The sequence below is a fragment of the Panicum hallii genome, chromosome 3 (genome assembly GCF_002211085.1).
Source record: "Panicum hallii strain FIL2 chromosome 3, PHallii_v3.1, whole genome shotgun sequence".
NCBI classification, from domain to species: domain Eukaryota; kingdom Viridiplantae; phylum Streptophyta; class Magnoliopsida; order Poales; family Poaceae; genus Panicum; species Panicum hallii.
This window is the reverse complement of record NC_038044.1, coordinates 8963031-8984464: the sequence shown is the minus strand read 5'-3', so window position 1 is coordinate 8984464 and position 21434 is coordinate 8963031. Positions and strand designations below refer to the sequence as shown.

General features: G+C 52.4%; 4 protein-coding genes across 5 annotated transcripts; 3 read left to right on the top strand and 1 right to left on the bottom strand.

Annotated features, from left to right (window-relative positions):
• The first annotated feature begins 451 nt into the window (after nt 1-451).
• Nucleotides 452-2643, top strand: LOC112886421. The gene is made up of 2 exons (XM_025952321.1): nt 452-1728; nt 2092-2643. The coding sequence occupies exons 1-2, from the start codon at nt 827-829 to the stop codon at nt 2270-2272; spliced, it is 1083 nt and encodes a 360-aa protein (XP_025808106.1). The 5' UTR covers nt 452-826; the 3' UTR covers nt 2273-2643.
• An 887-nt stretch (nt 2644-3530) lies between these two features.
• On the top strand, nt 3531-9590 carry LOC112887653 (MAR-binding filament-like protein 1). 2 transcript variants are annotated; one of them, XM_025953891.1, is made up of 4 exons: nt 3857-3995; nt 5076-5221; nt 6044-6249; nt 6930-9590. In XM_025953891.1, exons 3-4 carry the CDS (start codon nt 6172-6174, stop codon nt 8703-8705), a joined length of 1854 nt encoding a protein of 617 aa, XP_025809676.1. In that variant the 5' UTR covers nt 3857-3995; nt 5076-5221; nt 6044-6171; the 3' UTR covers nt 8706-9590. The 2 variants fall into 2 exon arrangements, with proteins under 2 accessions (XP_025809675.1, XP_025809676.1); XM_025953890.1 differs by lacking the exon at nt 5076-5221 and having other exon boundaries at nt 3531-3995.
• Nucleotides 9591-10081: 491 nt separating this feature from the next.
• On the bottom strand, nt 10082-11111 carry LOC112887330 (putative F-box/LRR-repeat protein At3g28410). The gene has a single exon (XM_025953472.1). It carries the CDS (start codon nt 11109-11111, stop codon nt 10395-10397), a length of 717 nt encoding a protein of 238 aa, XP_025809257.1. The 3' UTR covers nt 10082-10394.
• A 5488-nt stretch (nt 11112-16599) lies between these two features.
• On the top strand, nt 16600-18667 carry LOC112887327 (leucine-rich repeat extensin-like protein 4). Its single transcript, XM_025953470.1, has one exon. It carries the CDS (start codon nt 16862-16864, stop codon nt 18104-18106), a length of 1245 nt encoding a protein of 414 aa, XP_025809255.1. The 5' UTR covers nt 16600-16861; the 3' UTR covers nt 18107-18667.
• Nucleotides 18668-21434: the final 2767 nt, after the last annotated feature.

Genomic DNA, 21434 nt, shown 5'->3' with positions numbered 1-21434 from the left:
ACGTATACGGTATTACGTACGTAGTGCCACTGGCCGTATACTTTATACGCGTACAGTGAGTCGCAGCTCCGCCGGCCTATGGAGCAGCCGGGCGTGCCTAGCTACGGAGCTACCCTCGGCTGAACAGCCATGAATGGGCGGGGGAGGAGTATTTCAGAAGCAAGCCCAGGCGCAGGCCGCAGAGGCAGCCCACCACCCGTCACCTCACTGCTCTCTGCCCCCCTCCTCTGATTTTGATGCGCTGCACGCCAAAGCCACGCCTGCTCGGTGAGAGAGAAATCTGCCGGCCTGCCGCTGCGAGAGGCATTGAGCAGCGACTGCAGTGACGCAGTGGCGTTTTACTGCGCCTGTGCGCTCACAGCCTCCACATCCCCCCGTTCCCCCGTCACCCCTCTCGCTCCTCGCACCATTGCGGTGGAGAGGAAAGAAAGAGAGAGAGAGACGACGACGAACGAGCGAGGAGGGAGGGAACAGGGAACGGCGCAGCTGATCAGGTGGGATGGGATGGGACGCGCATGGGTGTTTTATTTTCTTTGACTGTTTTGTTGCTCGCAACTTGGAGGTGAGGTGAGGTGAGATTCCTCCTCATCCGGCTTTATCTCCCCGTCGCCGTTCGCCCCGCGCGGCGCTTGTCCGCTTGCGCCGCCTTGTTCTTGCGGGTGGAGTTCCCGGTGCTTCTTTGGATCGTGCTGGGGCGGGCTGATTTGGCGTCTCGCGGGGGATTTTTGCTTTCGCCTCGCCTTTCGGTGCCCGTCGTTTTGGGAGGGGCTGAGCTGCTTGCGCTGATCCTGCTGGGCTCGCGTGCTCTCCAGGGGCGCAGACGAGAATGCTGCTCAGGAGGGTGGCGGCGGACGACGGCGCCGGGGCGGGCGCGGGCGCGGGTGTAGGGAGGCCGCGGCTCTTCGCCGTGCCAAGGCTGCTGGTCGGGCTCGGGGCGCCCAAGTGCGGCGGCCCGGACTGCGACTCGCCGACGGCGGCGCGCAGCCCGACGTCGCCGCTCGACCTCAGGCCCTTCGCCGCGCTCGGCGGCTCGCTGCTCCGGTCGCCGCGCTCGCCAAGGAGCTGGGACTCGCACCGCGTCGGGCTCGGCGGCCTCGTCGACGACGCCCTCGCCGAGCCGGCCCCCGGCGCCAGGAACCGCTTGCTGGGGCCCCAGATGCGGCAGCCGTTCAAGCTGCCGCAACGCCTCACCAAATCCTTCACCACCCAGCCGAGAGACTGCGGCCAGGCTGCGTCCCCGGTGCTCGGGAATGTGGGGACCGCCGCTGGCGCCGGCGCCAGCACCACCGGCATGCCGGTGCCTTGCAGCAGGTCCTACGGGGATGTGAAGTCTGGTCCAGAGGTCATCGTGCCCGGTGGCGGCGCTCAGCCAGGCGCGAGCGGGCATCCTGCCGATCTCGGCAAGTTCCGGGCGTCCGGGTCCCTGCCGGCGTCGATCGGCGGCCCGCGCCGGTACATCCGGTCCGTGTCCGCGACGGAGGTGGAGCAGTCGGAGGACTACACCTGCATCATTGCGCACGGTCCTAACCCGAAGACTACTCGCATCTTTGGGGACTGCATCTTGGAGCCCTGCACTGTTGAGAGCATGGATGCCATGGAAGTGAAGGAAGGAGCCGAGTCCTACTGGCTGGTGAAGTGCTTCGATGACGGCGAGGTCGGCGAGGAGTTCCAAAGCTCCTGCGTCTCTTGCAAGAAGAAGCTGGATGGCAATGACTCCTGCATTTACCGGTAAGCTGGTGCAGTGCAATCCCAACAATCTTTTGTTGTGATATTGACGATTGTGATTGATCTGTGTTTGTTCTTGGGGGAACTTCCATGCATTTTGCATCTGAATTCTGAATGTGTTTGTTAGTAGACGAGCATTCCTGAATTGGATAGACTGACTGAAGAATCTGATGGTTCATTACTAATCTTGGATCGCATTTCTTCAAACGAAGGAGTTCAGTGTGATATAGAACGTGTTCTTTGCAGGAGCACTGAACAATTTGCTGAATGTCCTTTGCAGTGGTGATAGAACGTGTTCTTTTGTCATGTTTCACGGTCATAGAAACAACCAGGAGCACTGAACAATTTGCTGAATGTCCTTTGCAGTGGTGAGAAGGCTTTCTGCAGCGGGAACTGCAGGGATAATGAAATCCTTACTGAAGAGGATGAGAACAGCGCAGCTATATCATCCCTCAGCTCAGCTGGCTCATCTTCTTCCTTCAACGATGACATATTCATGGCCGAAATGGTTGTGCTGACTGCACCAGTTGATGTCCACCTCCCCTGACACTGGAGCAATGCTCTGCGAGCCAGGGTAGAAGATCAATAATGTCGATCGTCCCAGTTTTCACCACCACCATTATCGGTTTGCTGGTTTTGTAAGTTCTGTTCCAGCATTTGAGAAATTCGGTGGCATTGGTCGTTCATTGAGGATTGGAGGCTCCATCTAGAAGTTGCCGAGATCTCATATCTCAGCTTTTTAGAACGGAGAGCTTGCCTGCCTTTAGCATGTAATTTTGGTCCTAAGGCTACTGGCATTGCAAGTTCCCTTTTCATTTTCTCTCTTCTTTGGTTTCTTCCTGAGCAGCAATGACGATGTTGGCGTGCTGTAAGTTGCAACAATATTTTGAGATAATGGCATTGAGCTGCTTGTCCAAATTTGGCTATTCTGTTTTGGAGCAGTAGTGATTGCTATGACAAAGGCATGATGATGCCTTGCTGTTGATTTATGAAAAAGAGCTGGAGCTAAGTGATGGTAGTAAGGATCTAGGAACCACTGATTTGAAGAATGGGGACTCTTATGTTTACAAATCATCTGAAATGCCGCAATTTGTCCCGGCTTATATTTGTTGAGATGGGAGCTGAAGAAAGACTTTTTTTTTCTCTGAAACCAAAGAAACCGGCTCGTTCTCTGATAGATTTTTTCAGTAATGGCCATGTCTTTTCAACCTGAATTTTGCATGATCTGTCGCTAAGCAATGATGCAGGGCAGACACAGGTACGATCAATGGTTGAATGCTCTTGAGAATTTTGTTGTCTGTTTGCTACACCTTGCACTGTTTGTGAAGTTAGGTCACTTGGATTCTTATGTTCCTGGAGACATGTGATCGACAAGAATTTGGTAGCTGAAAGTTCCGTTCAACGGATGGTAGACTCTGTGGAGCATAGTTTGTGTTACATTTAGGGACAATCACATCACACTCTCTGAAATTTATTTTCTAGGGGGACGATTTTCTTCGAAATAAATTTAAACATTTTAAAGAATGAAATCAGTCACAATACTGTGTATTGGTCTGAACGCAAAACTTCATAGAAACAGTTCATTTTCATACTAGCATTTTCCTGGAGGAATTTTCGTAGCATTTGGAAAAAAGCTCTAATGTTTAAAATGGGCCGTTTGGCGGCTATCTTGTGCCTTAGCATGGGCCGGTCCAATGAAGACGATCCTTTCTAAAACCCATCAGGCCTGTTAAAAGCCCACGGAAATGTCAGTCGCAGACACAAGTATCCGAAGGGAAGCCGTCTCCCCCAGCTCGGCAGCTCCGCTTCCGCTTGCGCGTCGCCACTCCCTACTTCCCTAGTCCCACTCCCGACCCCAACGCACCGCCATTTCCGTTGCCACAAATGCTTACGTGACTAGCCACACCCGCCTCCAGCTAGCGAAGCGGCGGCGAGCGACGGGGGGCTAGGGTTTTCTGTCTCGGCGACGCCCGGCATGGGCTACCACCACCTCCTCCTGCTCTCGCCGCCGGGGCCGCAGCCGCCGCGCCCCGCGCTCCTCCCTGCACCCCGCGGCGGTGTCGCGGCCCGGGCGCCCACCGCCGTCCTCGCCTCGGCGTCCAACGCCGCCCGCTCCCCATCGGTGGCGGCAGTGGCGGCGGATGACGCCACGCGGAGGAGGGCCGTGCTGCTGGTCGGCGTCTCCGTGCTACCGCTCCTCCGCCTCCGCGACGCTGCGGCTGCGGCAGCGGCGGTCAGGGCGCAGCGCTCGACGGTTGATCTCGTCACTGGTTAGTAGTAAGCCTCATTTCGAACCCCTTTTTGCGAGGATGATATCTGAGATGTTATTAGTTTCAAATCTGCGAGATTTTGTGGTTAGTACTTTTTTTTTCTGTAAGAAAACCTGCTAAGTTGCCTGCGCAATTGCGATGCTGACTTCTGCTTATATCGAACTCTATTCCCTATTTTCCTATTTAGTAGATGCCATTCTGAACCATCTTATATTCTTATGTATAAAACCTCATCAGGTAGGACATAACTAGTCTCCATAATCACTTTGGACCTACATGCTGGTTCAAATTCCTGTTAACATCTTTGAGCTCCAAGCTCGCCAAGAGCTCCTTCATCCCTGTTCACTTCAGGACTTAGAGGGCATCACTCTCAACTGTCTGTCTCCTTGAGCTTGCCTTTGACATTAACTAGTTCTCAAAATCCAGTAGCTCATCAGGTAGGCCTCCATGCCATTATGCCAAACTTATCCAAATTTGCACCTAGTCAAAATGCTTTCTTGTCTTCTGTTGCAATTCCTGTATCATTTGTCGATATCCACGCTCATGCCAAGTGTGTGCTCTAGAGCCACATCAAAACTGACTAAAAGTCTTTCCGTAGTTCCTTACTTTTTTCAAGATTGGTGCCCAGCAACCTTTTGTCATCTAGCGGGCCTTAGATCTATTGTTTGGCAACTCTCGAGCCCCTTTAATTCTCACATTGGCCTCATCTAGATCATTGATGCAAGCACAATTGCCATGGTAACTTGGGTGCTATATACTACAATGCATATGCACTTGCTTGATTATTTTCTATTCCATCCATGCAAATTATTTAAATTTTTGTTTATCCCAGCATGGCTATCTAGTAAGTTCTTTTATACAATGTGGCCTGAATGTACCCGTTTTAAATATTTTCTTACTATTTGGATATATTTGGCAGTTTTAACCATGGATTGGTTACGTAGGCAGTTAATTTATCTTGCATTGAACAATCGGGGTATGTGTAGGTTATTTCTTGTTGTTTGCTATATTTTGGCTGTGATCCTAACCGGGACATTGACATGCGACATACTGATAGTGGCTATGCATGTGGTGTTCTAGACTCATGCTCCCACTTGGTTCCACATGATAAAGAGATGAACCTTCTGCCAGCAATGGTGCTTCTTTTCTGCATGAACATGGTGGAGGCTGTAGAGTGGCAAGGGCATCGTGAGGGAGTAGAGAAGATGAGGACAAGTTTTTCTGTGGTAGCATACAACTCTAGCTAATTTGATATGGAGCTTTCCTTTTTGTAGTATATGAGGGTCAACCGGATTAAAACAATTATCATGCCTAGCAATTGGTTTTGTATTTTTTAGTCCACTGAATTCGGGAAATAGATGGTTTCTCTTTTAGGATTATGCTTTCTTATTTCTCTTTATGCTAGTAGTTGCGGAACGCTTTAATCTGTTATGGTGCTGATCTATTGGGGAGGGAGGAGGTTGTGGCCAGTGGCCATGGAGGTGGCAGCCCAGGTAGGGAGATGGAGGGAGGGCGAGACATTAGAAAACTGTAGCAAAAGGCAGAGGAGCAAAACCCTAAACTCTGCTTAATCGAAATAGTTACATCTCCCCTTATATTTATAGGAAGGACCTCAACTTGACTCCCGAGAAATCTGATAGATGGGATCTTATTGATGCAATCCCGTCGGACTCACCTTCCTATCTCTAACTTCCAAATCCAACTCGAACGTACTAAAAAAAAATATCTAAACTGAACCGGGCCCATATCGATGAGGAGGCCTTCTGGGCCGTGTGCTGGGCCTGCTGGGCTGGCCCGACATATGATGGCTGGCCCATATGCATTATGCTCATAATATTATTATATAATGAATTGATGTCAGCAGTGCTTTTGCCATTGAGGAAAAAGATTGCTTTCTAGAAAAACAAATTGCAATACATGTGGAATCTCCATGTTTGCGCTCGTCAGATTATGTGTTTTCAATAATAGTAGTTTTCTGAATTCAATTGATATGGTGCTATGTCCATACATCAATACATTGGGCACATGACATTGTTTTTTTCTTTCAGATAGAACAGATATCCAAAAGGCTGATGGATCTCAGCATGCGGTGCCTCAGGAAGAACTACCTCAGTCTGTTGTGAAAGTACCGCATGCAAGAAATCCGCTTGCAGGTCTCCTGAATGCAATTGCAATTATGGCTTCTGGTGTTTTCACTGTACTTCTTGGTACTTCTCAACAGGAAAAGAAGGATTTGCAGTCGACCATTTCATCTGTATGTCATCTATAGTCACTAATAATGTTTATGAAATTATATTTTTTACCACTGCTTATTGCTTCAGAATTTTCGCACTAAATTTCATATGCACAGAACTGAAATTGCGCCAAAGGAACTACTAGGTTTTGCCATCTAGTACTTTTTTCCACCCTACATTTATATGCATGTAAATGGAAAATGTGCTCCATGATATTACCTTGTGGCATATCACAATCATATCAAAGGATGAACTAAGAGCTGCAAGCTAGTAATTCTTTCTATAGTCACAAAAGCTGGTCCACTGTGCAATCAGTTATTCAATTTTCCATATTCCTTGGAAATATTGGGATTGTGATGCTAATTTACGAGACATGCCATTAGATTTTTAGTTGATCAACTTGCCTGAATTCTTCTCAGAATTAATCTTAAAATGGTTGAACATTTAGTGTTTTCTTTTTACTTACAAGTATACTCTTGGCATGAATCTTTGGACTTTATTTAGCACCTCTGATATGTATGTCTTCATAGGTGTTATCATGCGAGACTTTTCTTATAAGTGTTTTGCTCAAAAATATATAGTTCTCTTAGACTACAAAAACAAGCAGCTTATGTTGTTTCATTCTATGGTAATGAGATAATCTGAGCAAGACTAAAAAATATAGGACTTGCTTTTAACAAATCTAATATTCTGTTCCCAGATGGAGACCAAATTGGTTGAAAATGAGGCAGCAATGTCTATGCTTAGGGAAAACTATGAGAAAAGAATATTGGATGAACAAGCAGAACTGAAGAAACAAGCTAGAAAGTTCCAGGATGAGGAAGCCTTGCTCCAAGATAAGTTGGCTTCATCTAGAAGAACTGTAACATCTTTAACTGAGGAAGTTCAAAGGGGAAAAGAGCTAGTAGAGCAGCTTAACCTTGAAATAGATCGACTTAAGAGGACTATTGCAGAAGCAGAGGAGGACAAACATATGTCTGAAGGCAAGTTGAATGAAAAGATGGAAATGCTTGATATTTTGCACGACAAGATAAATCTGCTTAGCCAAGAGGTAAATGGCAAGGATGAACACATCAGGGAGCTCAGTTCATCACTTTCTGCCAAGAAAAAAGACTACCAGAACCTGAGTACGATCTACAGTCAAGCTAAAGAGAACCTAGAACAGGCAAATTCTCAAATAAAGCAGCTGGAGAAAGATATTCTTACAGATAAAGATGATCTTAAATCAAAGGCATCATTAATTGACTCATTGAATGAGAAAGTTCAAACATTATGCACTGAAAAAGGTGAGGCAGAAGAAAAAATAAGTGTACTAACGAGTCAGTATATGGACCTGAAAACTGCTTCTGAAGAGAGGGCATCTCTCGATTCAGAACTATTATTTGAGAAAAATAATAAGCTCAATCAGCTTGAAGAAAAACTTTCAGCTGCATTGAGTGACTCTAGTAAAGACAGAACTAGAATAGCCGAGTTGAACAATGAATTGGACACCACCAGAACGATGCTAGATAATGAAGTTGTTGCCAGGAAAAGTTTGTCAGACCTTGTTCATTCCACTGAAGAGGCACTAAGAGATTCCAGAAATGAAGTGTTTAAACTCACTGAAGATCTTGATGAAGTAAGGAGATCAAATCAAGACTTGATGACCCAGATTTCAAAATTAACAGATGAGGCCAGTGAAGCGAGACAGGCTCTGGCTAAAAAGGTAGAAGAGGCAGAGTCAGTTTCTGCAACTCTCTCAGATGAACTGGCATCAGTCAGGGGGCTACTTAAAAGGTCACAAGAAGAACTTGAAGTCATCTCTAACCAATTAGTTTCTGTTTCAGAAGCACATAGTGACCTTAATAAAGAACTGCTGGAAGCATATAAGAAGCTAGAGTCCACGACTAATGAGCTAGTTAAAGAACGTAAAATCAATGCTACTCTAAATAGGGAGCTTGAGGCTTTGGTGAAACAATCAGCAATAGAGTCTGAAGCAAGAAAAGCTCTTCAAGTTGACTTGGATGAGGCGACTAGATCACTGAATGAGGTGAATCAGAGTACACTATCTCTGTCTAAGCAGCTGGAAACCACCAATTCTAAGGTTTCTGCTATTAAAGAAGAGAAAGAGATGCTATCGAAGGCTCTTGAGGAACAAAAGAAGAGTACAGTTCAAGCTCAGGAAAATATGGAAGATGCTCAGAATGCCATCAGAAGGCTTGGGACCGAGAGGGAGAGTTTTGAAATGAGGTCTAAAAAGCTTGAAGATGAATTGGCCACGGCAAAAGGTGAGATATTGCGTTTGAGGAGGCAGATTTGTACAAGTAGGCCTGAGAATACAGAAGTCATTCTGGAAACAGGTGCAGCACCAAATTCCAGTCAACCTCTGAAAGAGCAACCTGTGAACGTTCGTATTCAAAATACCAACAGTGCTGGTGCTGTAGCTCGTTCCCCTAAACGGATTTATAGGAGGAGAAAAGGCAGACCAGCGGCATGAGCATTCAGCATTATCTGAATGCCATTAGCATTATCTGAATGCCAAAAGCAAGATTTATCATTCTTTCATTTCATCTATTTAGTCACCTTATCAGAACAACCAATTGTAACTTCCATCTTTCAAATGGTAGTGTCAAGAGACCTCTTCTACAGTACTTGCTGTCTTAGGTGGTGCCGGCTCTTTTGTTGTAAACCTACTGAAAGAGAGAACATTGCTGTAGCTCCATACGGTGAGCTAGAACTGAGAATGTCTGTGTACAGATCTGTTGTTGATCTCTCGTGAAATCAAATTGGCGGTTTTGTTCCTAGATGCTTCATTAATCAAGATTCTATTGTTCATGATGTCCTCACATACTGGCCAAGTTGTACCAGACATCTGTTTGTTCAGCACTACATACCAATGCATTTTATTCTTGTGATGTCTGGCATCATATACGATATTGAATTGGAACAAAATCCAACATTCTCCTGACTCCTGAGCTCAGTACTCGGTGTGGTGTGATTAGTGAAATACTGGGATCAAGCCTGTTGGTTCTTCAACAGCCTCTGCTGGGCATTTGCACGCGAAGGATGAAAGGTATGCAGATGTCATGCTGGGGCCTCTCTCGCGCGCTCTCTGTGCGCGCGCGTGCACAGAAAAAAAACAATTGGTTGGTGTGCTTATTCAGTTATTTGGTTAGGAAACAAGGGGGCCCAGAGCACCGGGCAGAGCTTTATTATGTGCCGACAAGTTTGCTGCCCACTTGACTGTTTCTTTTTGCCATGTTGGTTGTATCTTTCTTCTCTGCCTGCATTTCTCCTCCCAATCTTGTAAATTTCAGTGACGGTTTTTCTCTCTCTCGGACTAGTTTATTTCTCTGAATGAGTACAGGTGTATCAGTTTGATGTATGTTTCTGGACCTATATAATCACCTGTTTAAACAAAAATATTGACGATCAAGACATATATGTACGCGGTCCAGATTATCCACTTGAATTCAGACCACAATGCATGTCCCTTCGAGGTACAGATTTACCACAATGCAGAGGCCCTGTTCGTTTCCTACCCTCTAAACTTTAGACCCATCACATCAAAGAGAATCTTGCTATTTAGAAGTATTAAATAAAATCTGTTTATAAAACTTTTTGCACAGCTGGGTGCTAATTCGCGAGACAAATTTAATGAGCCTAATTAATCCATAATCTGCCACAGTGATGCTACAGTAATTATCCGCTAATCATGGACTAATATATCTCATTAGATTCGTCTCGCGAATTAGCACTGGGGTTCTGCAATTAGTTTTGTAATTAGACTTTATTTAATACTTCTAAATGATAAGATTCTCTTTGATGTGACCCTTCTAAAATTTAGATCCTAGGAAACGAACACACGCTGAATGCTGGAGGCCACCATCCCCAGGCACACAGTGTTACCGACACGTCGCTAGCTTCTCTTCGCCTCCTCGGACACCGGTAATGCTCTAGACCCCTTCCCCGTCTCACCCTGGCCTTACCAAGACGAGCTTCACCGTGCCCTTGCCCAATCCTGTCCTCCCTCCTCGTCTACAATGAGTCTCACCACTGGTTCTCTATCGTATCTTTTTTTTTCTTTTCAAAATAGGCATATTTGGTTCCTTAACTTTAATCCGAAGGTTAACTTCATCCCTTTCAAACTGCCAATACAGTCTCTCAACTTTCGTTTTGATCAAACTCATCCTTGTATCGATATTATACTCCATTCGTCAATGGTTAAGCTCCTGAGCGAGGCAGATGATATCTCACGGCCTTCCAGATAGCACTTTTTGAGATCCAGGACTTCCAAAGAAGGGCACCGAGAAGAGAGCTGTCTTAGCGTCCTGTCACTCAAAAACGACTCCGATAGCATCAGGACTTTCAGGTGGCAGGACACGATGTTGACGCGCCGGAAATCAGTGTAGGATTCGTCCTCTGGGTGCCCGACGAGCTGGATGACGCGGGCTCTACGCTTGATAGCGGAATGGATCCACATATCAACATCATCACTGAAGTAATCCTTCCCTCCTACAGAAATGGGGCTCCCGTAATCGTTCCGGCCGCCTGCGCAACCGGGGCTCGAGAGCAGCCGGAGCGTGTCCACGGGCGCGGACGCGTCCCGCTCGAGCAAGAAGCGGTAGGAGAACTTGGCGAACTCCTCGGGGGGCCACCGGTGGCGGCCGAGGCGCCAGATGCGGAGGTCGACGCAGGGCGCAGAGGCCCAGAGGTGGCGCCAGCGGCGCGAGAGCACGCAGGTGCGCGCCACCTCCCACGCCCGCAGGAACGACATGACGTGGTGCAGCATCGCGTCCGGGAGCGCGCTGAGGCGGTCCTCCGGGGCCGCGCCGCCTCCGGACCCGGACGTGTCCCCGGCGGAGCATAGCCTGGGCTTCTTCGTGGGCGCTCCGTCGAGCATCTGGCCTGCGGTGCACGTTGACAGCTTCCTCGCGTCAGAGTCGAGTTTGCGAGAAAACCACGAGGGAGAGCTGGATCGTAGGGGCATGAGATCGAACGGGGGCGGAGGATTTGATCAAACCTACGTAGTGATTCGTCGGGATAATGGCGACCTGTTGCCGCTTCAATCCCGCCGGACGGGACGGCGGCGCGGAAGAAGGCGGCGGATGAGTGGGCACGCACGTACAGATATACCATGGTCCAGCGCGCAAAGCCCACTCCAACAGCCCATGAAACCGTCTGGCCCATTCGCAATTCAGCCCCAACCAGCATTAATTAGGCTCCGTGAATAACGTTGTTTTTTTTTTGATGTTATGAATAACGTTGTTGGACAACGATACAAGAGCCTCCCCTCCATCCGAGTCTCAAACAAAAATCTTTGCAGGAATGACACATTGGCGTTTGGCATCATCGAGTCGAACATGTATCTTGTTATTAAGAGTCTAATACCCCTAATTATCACTAACGGTCGATCAATTTTGAAAGTCAAACTGAAAAACCAAAAGCCAAGTATAGCTAAAAAACATCGGTTCATCCGTCTGTCCGAATGCTTGATGGTCTGGTTCACGGGCTTTCGCTGAGCCCTACACACAAGTACCGGTGGGTGTGTTCACTTGCTGGTGGTTGTCACCGGCTCGCCGCCGCACGATCCAGGGCGTGACCGCGATGGCTTTGGACGCACCTGGATTCTCCACTCCTCCTCCTGGCCGACCCCTACCAGGGCGCTCGGCGCAAGCGCAAGCGGCACGCGGCAGAGTTCGGCGCACGCCTAACGTGCCATGCGTCTATCCCACCGCAACCTGGTGCCGCAAAGATATGGCCCGGTGGTTGCCGCCCAGCGTGCTACGGCAGCAGATGTGTGGCGCGGACGCACCGGTGGCGCTGGCGCAACCAACCTTCGCACATGTGCTTGCAGATAAAAGGCCATGCAGGGACACGCCCCCACAAAAGCACGTAACGAACCGTGGCCCACCACACCTTCTTCTTCCTCGATCACCTGGGTTGGGTTGGGTCGGAGTGTCAGACCACCTGCAGGCAGATCAGCGTATGCTAGTAGTATGTTCCTTGGACGCCATGCCTCCATGTTTCATTGATGTCGCTGCAGCGGTCAACTGGCAACAAACGTCCCGTGAGGAGGCGTGCCCAACGAGCAACCGGAAACCCAGGCCCTGCCGTGACCAGAGGCAAAGGCAGCGCACGCAGCACAGCAGGAACGCACGCACGCCCGCGGCCTGCCACGGCTCACGACACTGGCAGCCGCAGCAGCGGCGCGCAGGCAGATGGCAGCTGAGGGTCGGAGGATGGCGACACCCGTAACGAACAAGATGTAGGGGAACCGATCACTGTCAATCTGCTGGTGTACAACGACACGAGATCTCGGCCGTGGCTAGTTGACGACGCTCCCATCTCCTTTTCCACCCTCCATCCGTCTCGGCATCTCGTGGCCAGTGCGCAGCCAGGCGCGCGTACCCCGTACGCGCACGACGCGCCGTTCGTGCCCTCCAGCTGCGCGCACCAAGCGAACCAACTGGCCAGTTCTGGAAGCACACTTCGTCGTCGTCAGGACTCGAGACCAAGCCGTCGATTATCATCGAGCAAACGCACCCTGTAAGGCTGACTCCAACGGGTGGCAGCCATTTGGGCCATCCATCCCGGAGTTTGCCTGCCCCGTTAATTTTACATTGCCATCGATGGACCTGCTGTTTCCAACGGAGCAGCTAAAATAGCTGGAGACGTTGGCCCAGGCTGGTTCGCGCCACGGAAAGGAAAAGTGCCGCGCTAGCAGGTGGAAGGCGGGGGTGGGGGGCGCGGCGGCGAGGCGGCAGGGGCGGGGGGGGGGGGGGTGCGGGCGCGGCGGCGGGCTGGCGGCGGCGACGGAGGAGGAGCTCCGCCTTGGGGAGGGGACGCGGCGGCGGCGGGCTTCGGGCGGGGGCCGGGCGGCGGGAGTGGGGGGGCGCAGGGGCGCGACGTCGGGCGGAAGGCGGCGGGGGCAGGGGCGGGGCCGGCGGCAAGGCGGTAGGGGCGCGGGGGGGGGGGGGGGGTGCGGGCGCGGCGGCGGGCTGGCTGCGGCGGAGGAGGAGGAGCTCCGCCTCGGGGAGGGGACGCGGCGGCGGCGGGCTTCGGGCGGGGGCCGGGGGGTGGGGGGGGCGCAGGGGCGCGACGTCAGGCGGAAGGCGGCGGGGGCAGGGGCGGGGCCGGCGGCAAGGCGGCAGGGGCGCGGGGGGGGGGTGCGGGCGCGGCGGCGGGCTGGCGGCGGCGGAGGAGGAGGAGCTCCGCCTCGGGAAGGGGACGCGGCGGCGGGCTAGCGGCGGCGGCCTTCGGGCGGCGGGGGTGGGGGCGTGGCGGCAAGGCGGGGGCGGGGGCAGTTGCGCAGGGGCGGGGCCGGCGGCAAGACGGGGGGCGGGCGGCGGCGGGCTCCGGGCTGCGGGGGCAGGGGCGTGGGGGGGGAGGGGGGCGGGGCCGGTGCGCGGCCGCCGGCGGGCGGCGGCGGGGGTGGGGGAGGGGGCCCAGGGGCGCGGCGTCGGGCGGGAGGCGGGGGGGGGGGGGGGCAGGCGCGGCGGCGGGCTGGCGGCGGCGGGCTTTGGGCGGCGGGGGCAGGGTAGCGGAGGCGAAACCGATGGAGACGGAGGGGGAGCGGGACGGGGAGAAGGAAGCCGCCGTGCTGCCGTTGGTAGGAGTGGGCCCAACACCGATCGCTAGCGGCCACAGTACCATCCAGTTTTGCTGCTTCTCCCTCCTGCCGCTATTTTGGCTGGCTCAAATGGCTGGCCCGTTGGAACACCCATCCGAGCGCTACAGTACCGCGTGGGAGCCATTTTTGCTTTGCCTGCCCGGATAGCTGCTCCGTTGGAGTCAGCCTAACCAACAATCTTTTTTGCTGTCTGTTCGTGCATAGGTCTGAATATATGCAGAGATGTGATGACGATGCTAGCAAGAGTGCATGTAGACACTGGCCATCACTAATGCATACAATACTAGCCATTAACCGTGCAAGCAAAATGCTAGTGCGGCAGAATACTGCAAGTGATCGCTGATACTGAAAAGGAAATGCGTCTAGTGGTAGAGTCCAGCTAATGGCTAACTGGTGTTCAGGTTTTGGAACTGGAACTGGTTGTGCTAAACATCTGTGAATTTCTTGATTTTTAATATCATTTAGTCTAACAATTATAAAAAATAGAAATTCTAGGATTGACTGGATCTGAAAACATCTATCCTCTTGACCTCCCTTCTCCCCGACGGCTGGACCTACCACCACCACTACTACTATACAGTTATGCTATAGTATACATACTGTTGGCGGCACTTTCGCGTCAACACATACCCATGATTAACAGATTCTTAAACGAAATGAAAAAAGTAGATTCTTCAGCAAAATGCTATCGATACCCTCACAACTTACGACAACAAGGTGCTCGATGAAAGCAGTGCAGCCTTCCATATGGCACTGTTTTTGGTTGGTCACCAACGGGCGTCGCATCCTTGAACTTCAGGGGGCGGCCGGGGAAGCACGCATGGCCGCAGCAGTGCTCTGCAAGTGATGATCAGGCTTCACCGACAAGATTTGAATGCAACTTCTTACCAAACTGTCCTAAGCCGACACAAATATACCCCGTACTACACTGCACATGTTTCCTCTCTTGTTCCAGCTACACGGTGGTCATGTGTGACAGTGCCGAGCCACAGTATCCTCTGGAACTGAAAGCTTTGCTCTTTGGGCAAACACGACAGACCATCTCGGACGGCTCAGATGGCGAGGAGGCTCCAATCCAACCAAGACTGGCTCGGCTGTTCGGCCGGCACGACGCAAGAATTGTTTAGAAGCCAACGAGGAGAGCGTGTGTGTGTGTGAGGCTTGCAATTCCACGGCACAGGTTTCTTTATCTATACTAATCATGTGGATTATTTAACGACCAGCATATAGCCTGCCGTGGTACTAGGATACGCTACTAATTAAATAACGCCAATTATTCGAGGCGACCTGATCCTTAAATTCCTCCGATCGTCGCCCCTCTCTGACTCGCACGCCGCTGTCAGTCTCTGCACAAGGAGGCATCATCCATCCCGCCAGGACACCATGTCGCTAGCTTTGCTTCCAAGCTGAAAAAACATTATCTTTTTGGGGATCGCTGTGAGAACACACAGTTTTTTTTAAAAAAGAAAAGAACTGAATCCTTTTCTACATCGCCATGACATTTGACTCCATGTAGGAAAATCACTTTTAAGATGAAAAGATTGAGAAAAAAAATACTAAAAGAGGTGAAAAGGCTAGGGCGTCATGCGAAAGTACGGTTGGTGAAAGCACATTCGTATCTCGGTGAATTCTCGTACTCGGATTCGATGAATTAGCTGGAGTTAATTAGGTGGCGTCTCGCCGCGTACGTGCGGCGTTGAATGGCGATAAATCAGAGTGTACGTACAGGCAGAATAACCCGGGTCAGGACTTCAGGTTAGGCCGACAGAAGGCAGGCCCACCGGCAGCCTCCCCTTCCCGTCCGCGAAGATACGGTCTCGATAGCATGTCATCATAATTATTTAGTTGATCCACAAATATATATCACTGATACCCAATTGCATCCCTATTTATAACCATGCTAGTAGCGTACTCACCATAAGTGATCTTTTCGCAATAAAATCGCTCAAAGGACAACATCGTCTACGATCAGGATCCGGAAAATTTCCACCTCGCCCTATCTCTTCTACTGTAGCGCTACTAGCGGATGCAATGCGAAGAGATCTCCCTCCTCTGCCTCCTCTCTCTAGCGGTTGTTGTAGTGGTGTCGTGCACACGCAATGTGGCATGTGAACATTCCGGATTTAGGAAGCCACGGTCAATCATGGGCGCCGGTGGCTACCATCGGCTCGGCCGCGAGTTGGTGACACGCACGGCCGTGCACTCCGGCGGGCTCGTGCGCACGCCTTTCGCTCGCATGAACTAGTGGCCTTCCAATTTTCCAAAGGGCTTTTGCACACACTTGTGCGCAGATCGAGGGGAGGTAGGGCAGCAGATCCTACACTTTCCTCGCTCACTTTGCTCTTCTCCATAGTCCCCCGCAGTTTTCGGAAATGTCCAATTCGCTGTCACTCACTTTTATGTCAGTTTGTTTACTTTTTCAAAAAAAAATTCTGTTTTAAAAAATACAAATAAAAATATTTATTTTGATTACTTTTTATATGTTCGATCTTGAACACACAGTGAGCTAACATGAGTGTGGGTTTTTGCACACTTTTTTAGATGCGTGATTTTTAACAGTTTTTACGTGTAATGAATGAAAGATATTAAAAAGAGTGATGAAGTAGGTAGACCCACACGCACACGGGTTGAAAAACAAAAGTAAACCCACGCCATCCCCGCCATAATTACCGTACCGTCCTCCGGGCGGGCAGGCGCGGCGGGGGCCCCGGCATTACTCCCCCGCCATAAATCCTCCTCCGCCGCAGAACCCCTCCGCTCCGCGTCCCCTCGCGGGTAACCCCACCCACCCCAGCTCTGAGCTGTGACACAGCTGTCCTCCTCTCCCCACTCACCCCAGGAGCTCACCTCCTCCCCCTCCCCCTCATCTCCCCTCCACAGGAATCCGCCGCCATAATCCCCTCCGCATTGCTTGCGCCGAGCTCCCTCCTCCGGTTCCCAGCCGGAATCCGCTTCCCTCCCCTTCGTTTGCTTCGTTCTGGACTTTCGGTGGTATGAGCGGCTGGTGAATTGGTGAGACGATGAGGAAGGCGCTGCTGCTGCTGTTTGTCCTGTGCTGCCTCGCCGCCGCCGGCGAGGCGCTGGCAGCGGTGGGGAAGGAGGCGGCGTCGGCGGAGCTGGCGGTGGTGGTGGACCCGTCGTGGCGGTTCCCGAACCAGCGGCTGCGGGACGCCTACGTCGCGCTGCAGACGTGGAAGCAGCAGGCCATCTTCTCCGACCCCCGCAATTTCACCGCCGACTGGGTGGGCCCGGGGGTCTGCAACTACACCGGCGTCTTCTGCGCGCCCGTGCCGCGCGGGGAGCCCGGCGCCGGGGAGCTCGCCGTGGCGGGCATCGACCTCAACCACGGCGACATCGCGGGGTACCTTCCCTCGGAGCTCGGCCTCCTCACCGACCTCGCGCTGCTGCACCTCAACTCCAACCGCTTCTGCGGCCTCGTCCCCGCCACGTTCCGCCGGCTCCGCGTCCTCGTCGAGCTCGACCTCAGCAACAACCGCTTCGTCGGCGCGTTCCCCGCCGTCGTGCTTGACCTCCCGGCTCTCAAGTTCCTCGACCTCCGGTTCAACGACTTCGAGGGCGCCATCCCGCCGGAGCTCTTCGACCGCCCGCTCGACGCCATCTTCCTCAACCACAACCGCCTGCACTCCCAGCTCCCCGACAACTTCGGCAACTCGCCGGCATCCGTCATCGTGCTCGCCGACAACAGCTTCGGCGGCTGCCTCCCGGCGAGCCTCGGGAACATGTCCGACACGCTCAACGAGATCCTACTCATCAACAACGGGCTCGACTCCTGCGTCCCCCCGGAGGTCGGGCTGCTCCGGGAGGTGACCGTCTTCGACGTCAGCTTCAACGCGCTCGTCGGCCCGCTGCCGCAGCAGGTGGCCGGGATGCGGAAAGTGGAGCAGCTCGACGTCGCGCACAACCGCCTCTCGGGGGCCGTCCCGGAGGCCATCTGCGCGCTCCCGCGGCTCAAGAACCTCACCATCTCCTACAACTTCTTCACCGGCGAGCCGCCGTCCTGCGCGCGCGTCGTGCCGCCCGACGGCGACAGGCGGAACTGCCTGCCCAACCGCCCCGCGCAGCGCACGCCGCAGCAGTGCGCCGCGTTCTACTCGCAGCCGCCCGTCGACTGCGCCGCGTTCCAGTGCAAGCCCTTCGTCCCTGTCCCGCCAATGCCGCCGCCGCCGCCAGCGTACCCCGGGCCCTTGCCACCGGTATACCCCATGCCATACGCATCGCCGCCGCCACCTTCACACTACCGATGATTCGTTGATCGGAGAGGCACTATCACCTTCACCTTCCTTCGCCGCCGTGCTGGATGGAGACAGCAAAGTTCACCGTCACAAGTGTACGTGGTCAGTCATTGTTGTGCTTAGATTTCTAGCGTTCTTGATTGATAGCTACCGGCATATATAGAAGATTATGATTATATGGTGCAAATATATCGCTCTTGCTTTTCGCATTGGTCGGTCTCTGTTCTTGGCGTCGATCAGTTTGCGTCATGGTGATGGTGAAAAGGATTGGAGAGTGTTGGTGATGGACGGAGGGAACAATTTGAGCTTGGATTGATTGCTAATTGGGTTGTGAATAATAAACTGCTTGAGAGAGACAGGTTACGAGGCTGAGGATTGGCTGGTGTCTTGGTGCGCACCTGGGCCTGGGGTGTATAGAGGGGCTTGAGCTCGAGTTTAAGCTGCTTTCAGTTGAGAGTCGAGAGATAAGCTTTCAGACCAAGAAATGTATCCTACTTAACTATTCTTTCTTTTTTTGTCACAGTTACTTACTGTTATTCGATTGCTATGATATTTATCTTGGATTCTTAGAAACTTCGGCCTCTTGATTGGTACTCTGTTTTGTTCTTACGTTGTCGATGAGATGATCGTCGTATGTATACTGTTTTCAGGTCGGTCGTTCTTTCTCTTTGCATGTACATTCTGTGTGCTCTCTGCTACAGAAATCACGATGGTGTCTTAGATGCTGCACACATGGTGTGTCGAGCATAATTAGCATCCTATTGGCACAAAAATTTCAAAGCTTATCCTGTCCTTATGAAAAAAAAAGAGTGATACTGCCAGGTGCTTCTTCTCCTAGCTCCGCCATTGCTTTCTTCTGACGATAGATACACCTGGGCAGCGCTGATGCACAAAACTGGGTATAGCTTTGCCAGTTCTTTAAAGGGAAACTTGGAGTACCAATTCAAGATGAGGTCCTTAATCTCTGCTCTTTTCGGCACTGCCACCATGATTAGAAGGTGTAATGATCATCGCTGACGGCATTGCCCCGCCTTTGCTTCACTCGAGTAGGGGGGGAAGTGTGATGAAATCATGCATGAGCTGCTCTGGTGTGATCCCATTTGCTTTGGCCCTAAGGTAATATCATGAGCGTTGTACAGCAGCTTTCACGGCGGTTAAGATTAGAGCACGCTCCTCACTTTTTAGCGTTCTCTAATCTGATCTAGTACTGATTGTTTACTGATTCTGGGAGAGTGCATTTCTAGCAGTGGCAGTGGGGGTGCGGGTTCTTCTTCCGTCACGTGGTGGATTTGCAGTACGAGTTTACTAATCCGGCCATGAAGGGTGCACTGAATTAGCGAGCGCCGTAACAAGTTAACAACCGTTAGCTGTTCGTTGCGGTGGGCAGTCTGGTCATTCTGTAATGCACCCGCACTGCCCCAGGTTCCGTGGGACGGGGAAGCACGTGCACCCCCACCGAGTCGTCGTGAGTTGCCTGTCTGCAGGTCCCCTTCTCTAGTTCTCTTCTGTTCCTGCGATGTGCTGCTGTTCGAGTGAGTTTACTAATCCTGAAATAGTTAGCGCCGTAACCATGCTTACCCGTAGTGGGCATCTTCTTTTGTTGGGAAGGGTAGTCTAGTCTTTTGTCCCATGCACTTGCGCCAAGTTGGGGAGCATGTGCTGTGCGTAGCGGTAGCGTAGGTGTGAGATGAAATGAAATGACACTCGAGAAAGATAGAGCTTTGAGTTCATGGAGAAACTTTGTTCCCAAAAGAAGCCTCTGGGTTCTCGGCTCGGCATGCCAAGACTGCACTAACCATCCCTTTCGGCGCGTCGCAGCGCAGGCAGCAGTGCCGACCGGGCCCCGGCGGCCGAGCCAAAGGTGGCCGCCACTGTTGCTACTTGCGATGCAGCGCAGGCGCTACCGGTACTGCGAGCACTGGTCATGTGCTCGCGTCCAGCAACCGCTTGGCAACTTTGCAATCGTGGCAACCAAACCCAAGTTTTACCAGAAAAGAAGATCGCCGCGGCAGAAGGTCAACTTCGTGGTGGCCTCTCTGGATCCTCTGCCTGGTCGAGCGCTCCTGCATCCGCCGTCTGTTCAGCTCGCCTCCTGGCAGAAACCGCTGCGAGTTCTGCTCTGGTCCATTTGACCACCGACACCGTTATCCGCTGGAGTCATTGAGTAAACGCTGGTGGTGGCACGGCCCAGTCGGTGCGCCACACCGACGAGACGAGAGACGACGCCATCGAGGGACCTTCAGGGGTGCCAAAGTTTGAGAGAGGCGAAGGCGGTCCAGAGGAGAGGCCCTATTGCATAACGACTTTTTTTTGGAAGGGTTGCATGACTACTGTCAACAACAGCAGCAACAAAAGCCCTCGTACTGACTGCTGACACGGTGCACGCGCACCATCGCTGAAACAAATCTCTATAGCCGCATTAAATCTTTATAGTTGCATACAAAGTGACGGGCCGGAAAGTCACAAACCGTAGTACTCCACCGTAGCTCGTAGTAAAGCAGTCACGCACGCCGCCTGCCGCAAAGACGGGCGTACAAAAGCGGTGCGCCGCGTCGTGTCTCCATCCACCATCGCTCGCAGCGCACACGGTTCGGTTCCGTTTCCCGTCGTGGTGGACCTGCTGCTAGCAAAGGCAGGCTAGCTAGCTAGAGGTTGCTGGTACGAGCACTGGACCGCCCCACCGAGAGACGGGCGGAATGGAATGGAATGGCTGGACCTGGACGCGCGCGGACATATTCCCCTGGGCTTTTGCGGATTTGGATACGGCCGGCCTGTTCGCTACCCGTCTCTCGCAAAGGGAAGGGGTCCGGGTCGATGAGTGCCACACGGAACATGAGCGCGCACCAGAGGCTGGGCTAGCGGCTAGCGGCTAGCCTGGAAGGATCCAACCAATGGGACGGCCCCGTTTGGCGGGTTCTGTTCGTAGCCGTAGTGGCCCTTCCACTGCTGATCGATCGAGGCCGGCCGCTCCAGGGAGCACACGCGCCTGCCTGCCTGAGCTCAAATCTCGGGTGCCCCCGTGCAGAACAGGCAGGGAAAATAGGAAGCAGATTGGTGAAACCACGCCGCGCACAGCACACCGGACGATAGACGATGCTGCGTCGTGTGAGTGACCTCATATGGGCAAAGGCAAAATCGGTAAAAGCTATCTGTGCTCTCGACATGCTTGCTTCGCCGACAAACGGGGAGCTTTTTCTGGCGGGCCAGGCCAGAGGGGCCCGGGCGTCCGGCCCTTTGCTGTGCGGCGCCTGCAGCAGCAGGTTGCAGGCTTGCAGCAGCCAGCAGCTCAATCCCTGGCTGACCGGGACCAACCGGACAGCTCAAGTCCGCCGAAAAGCTT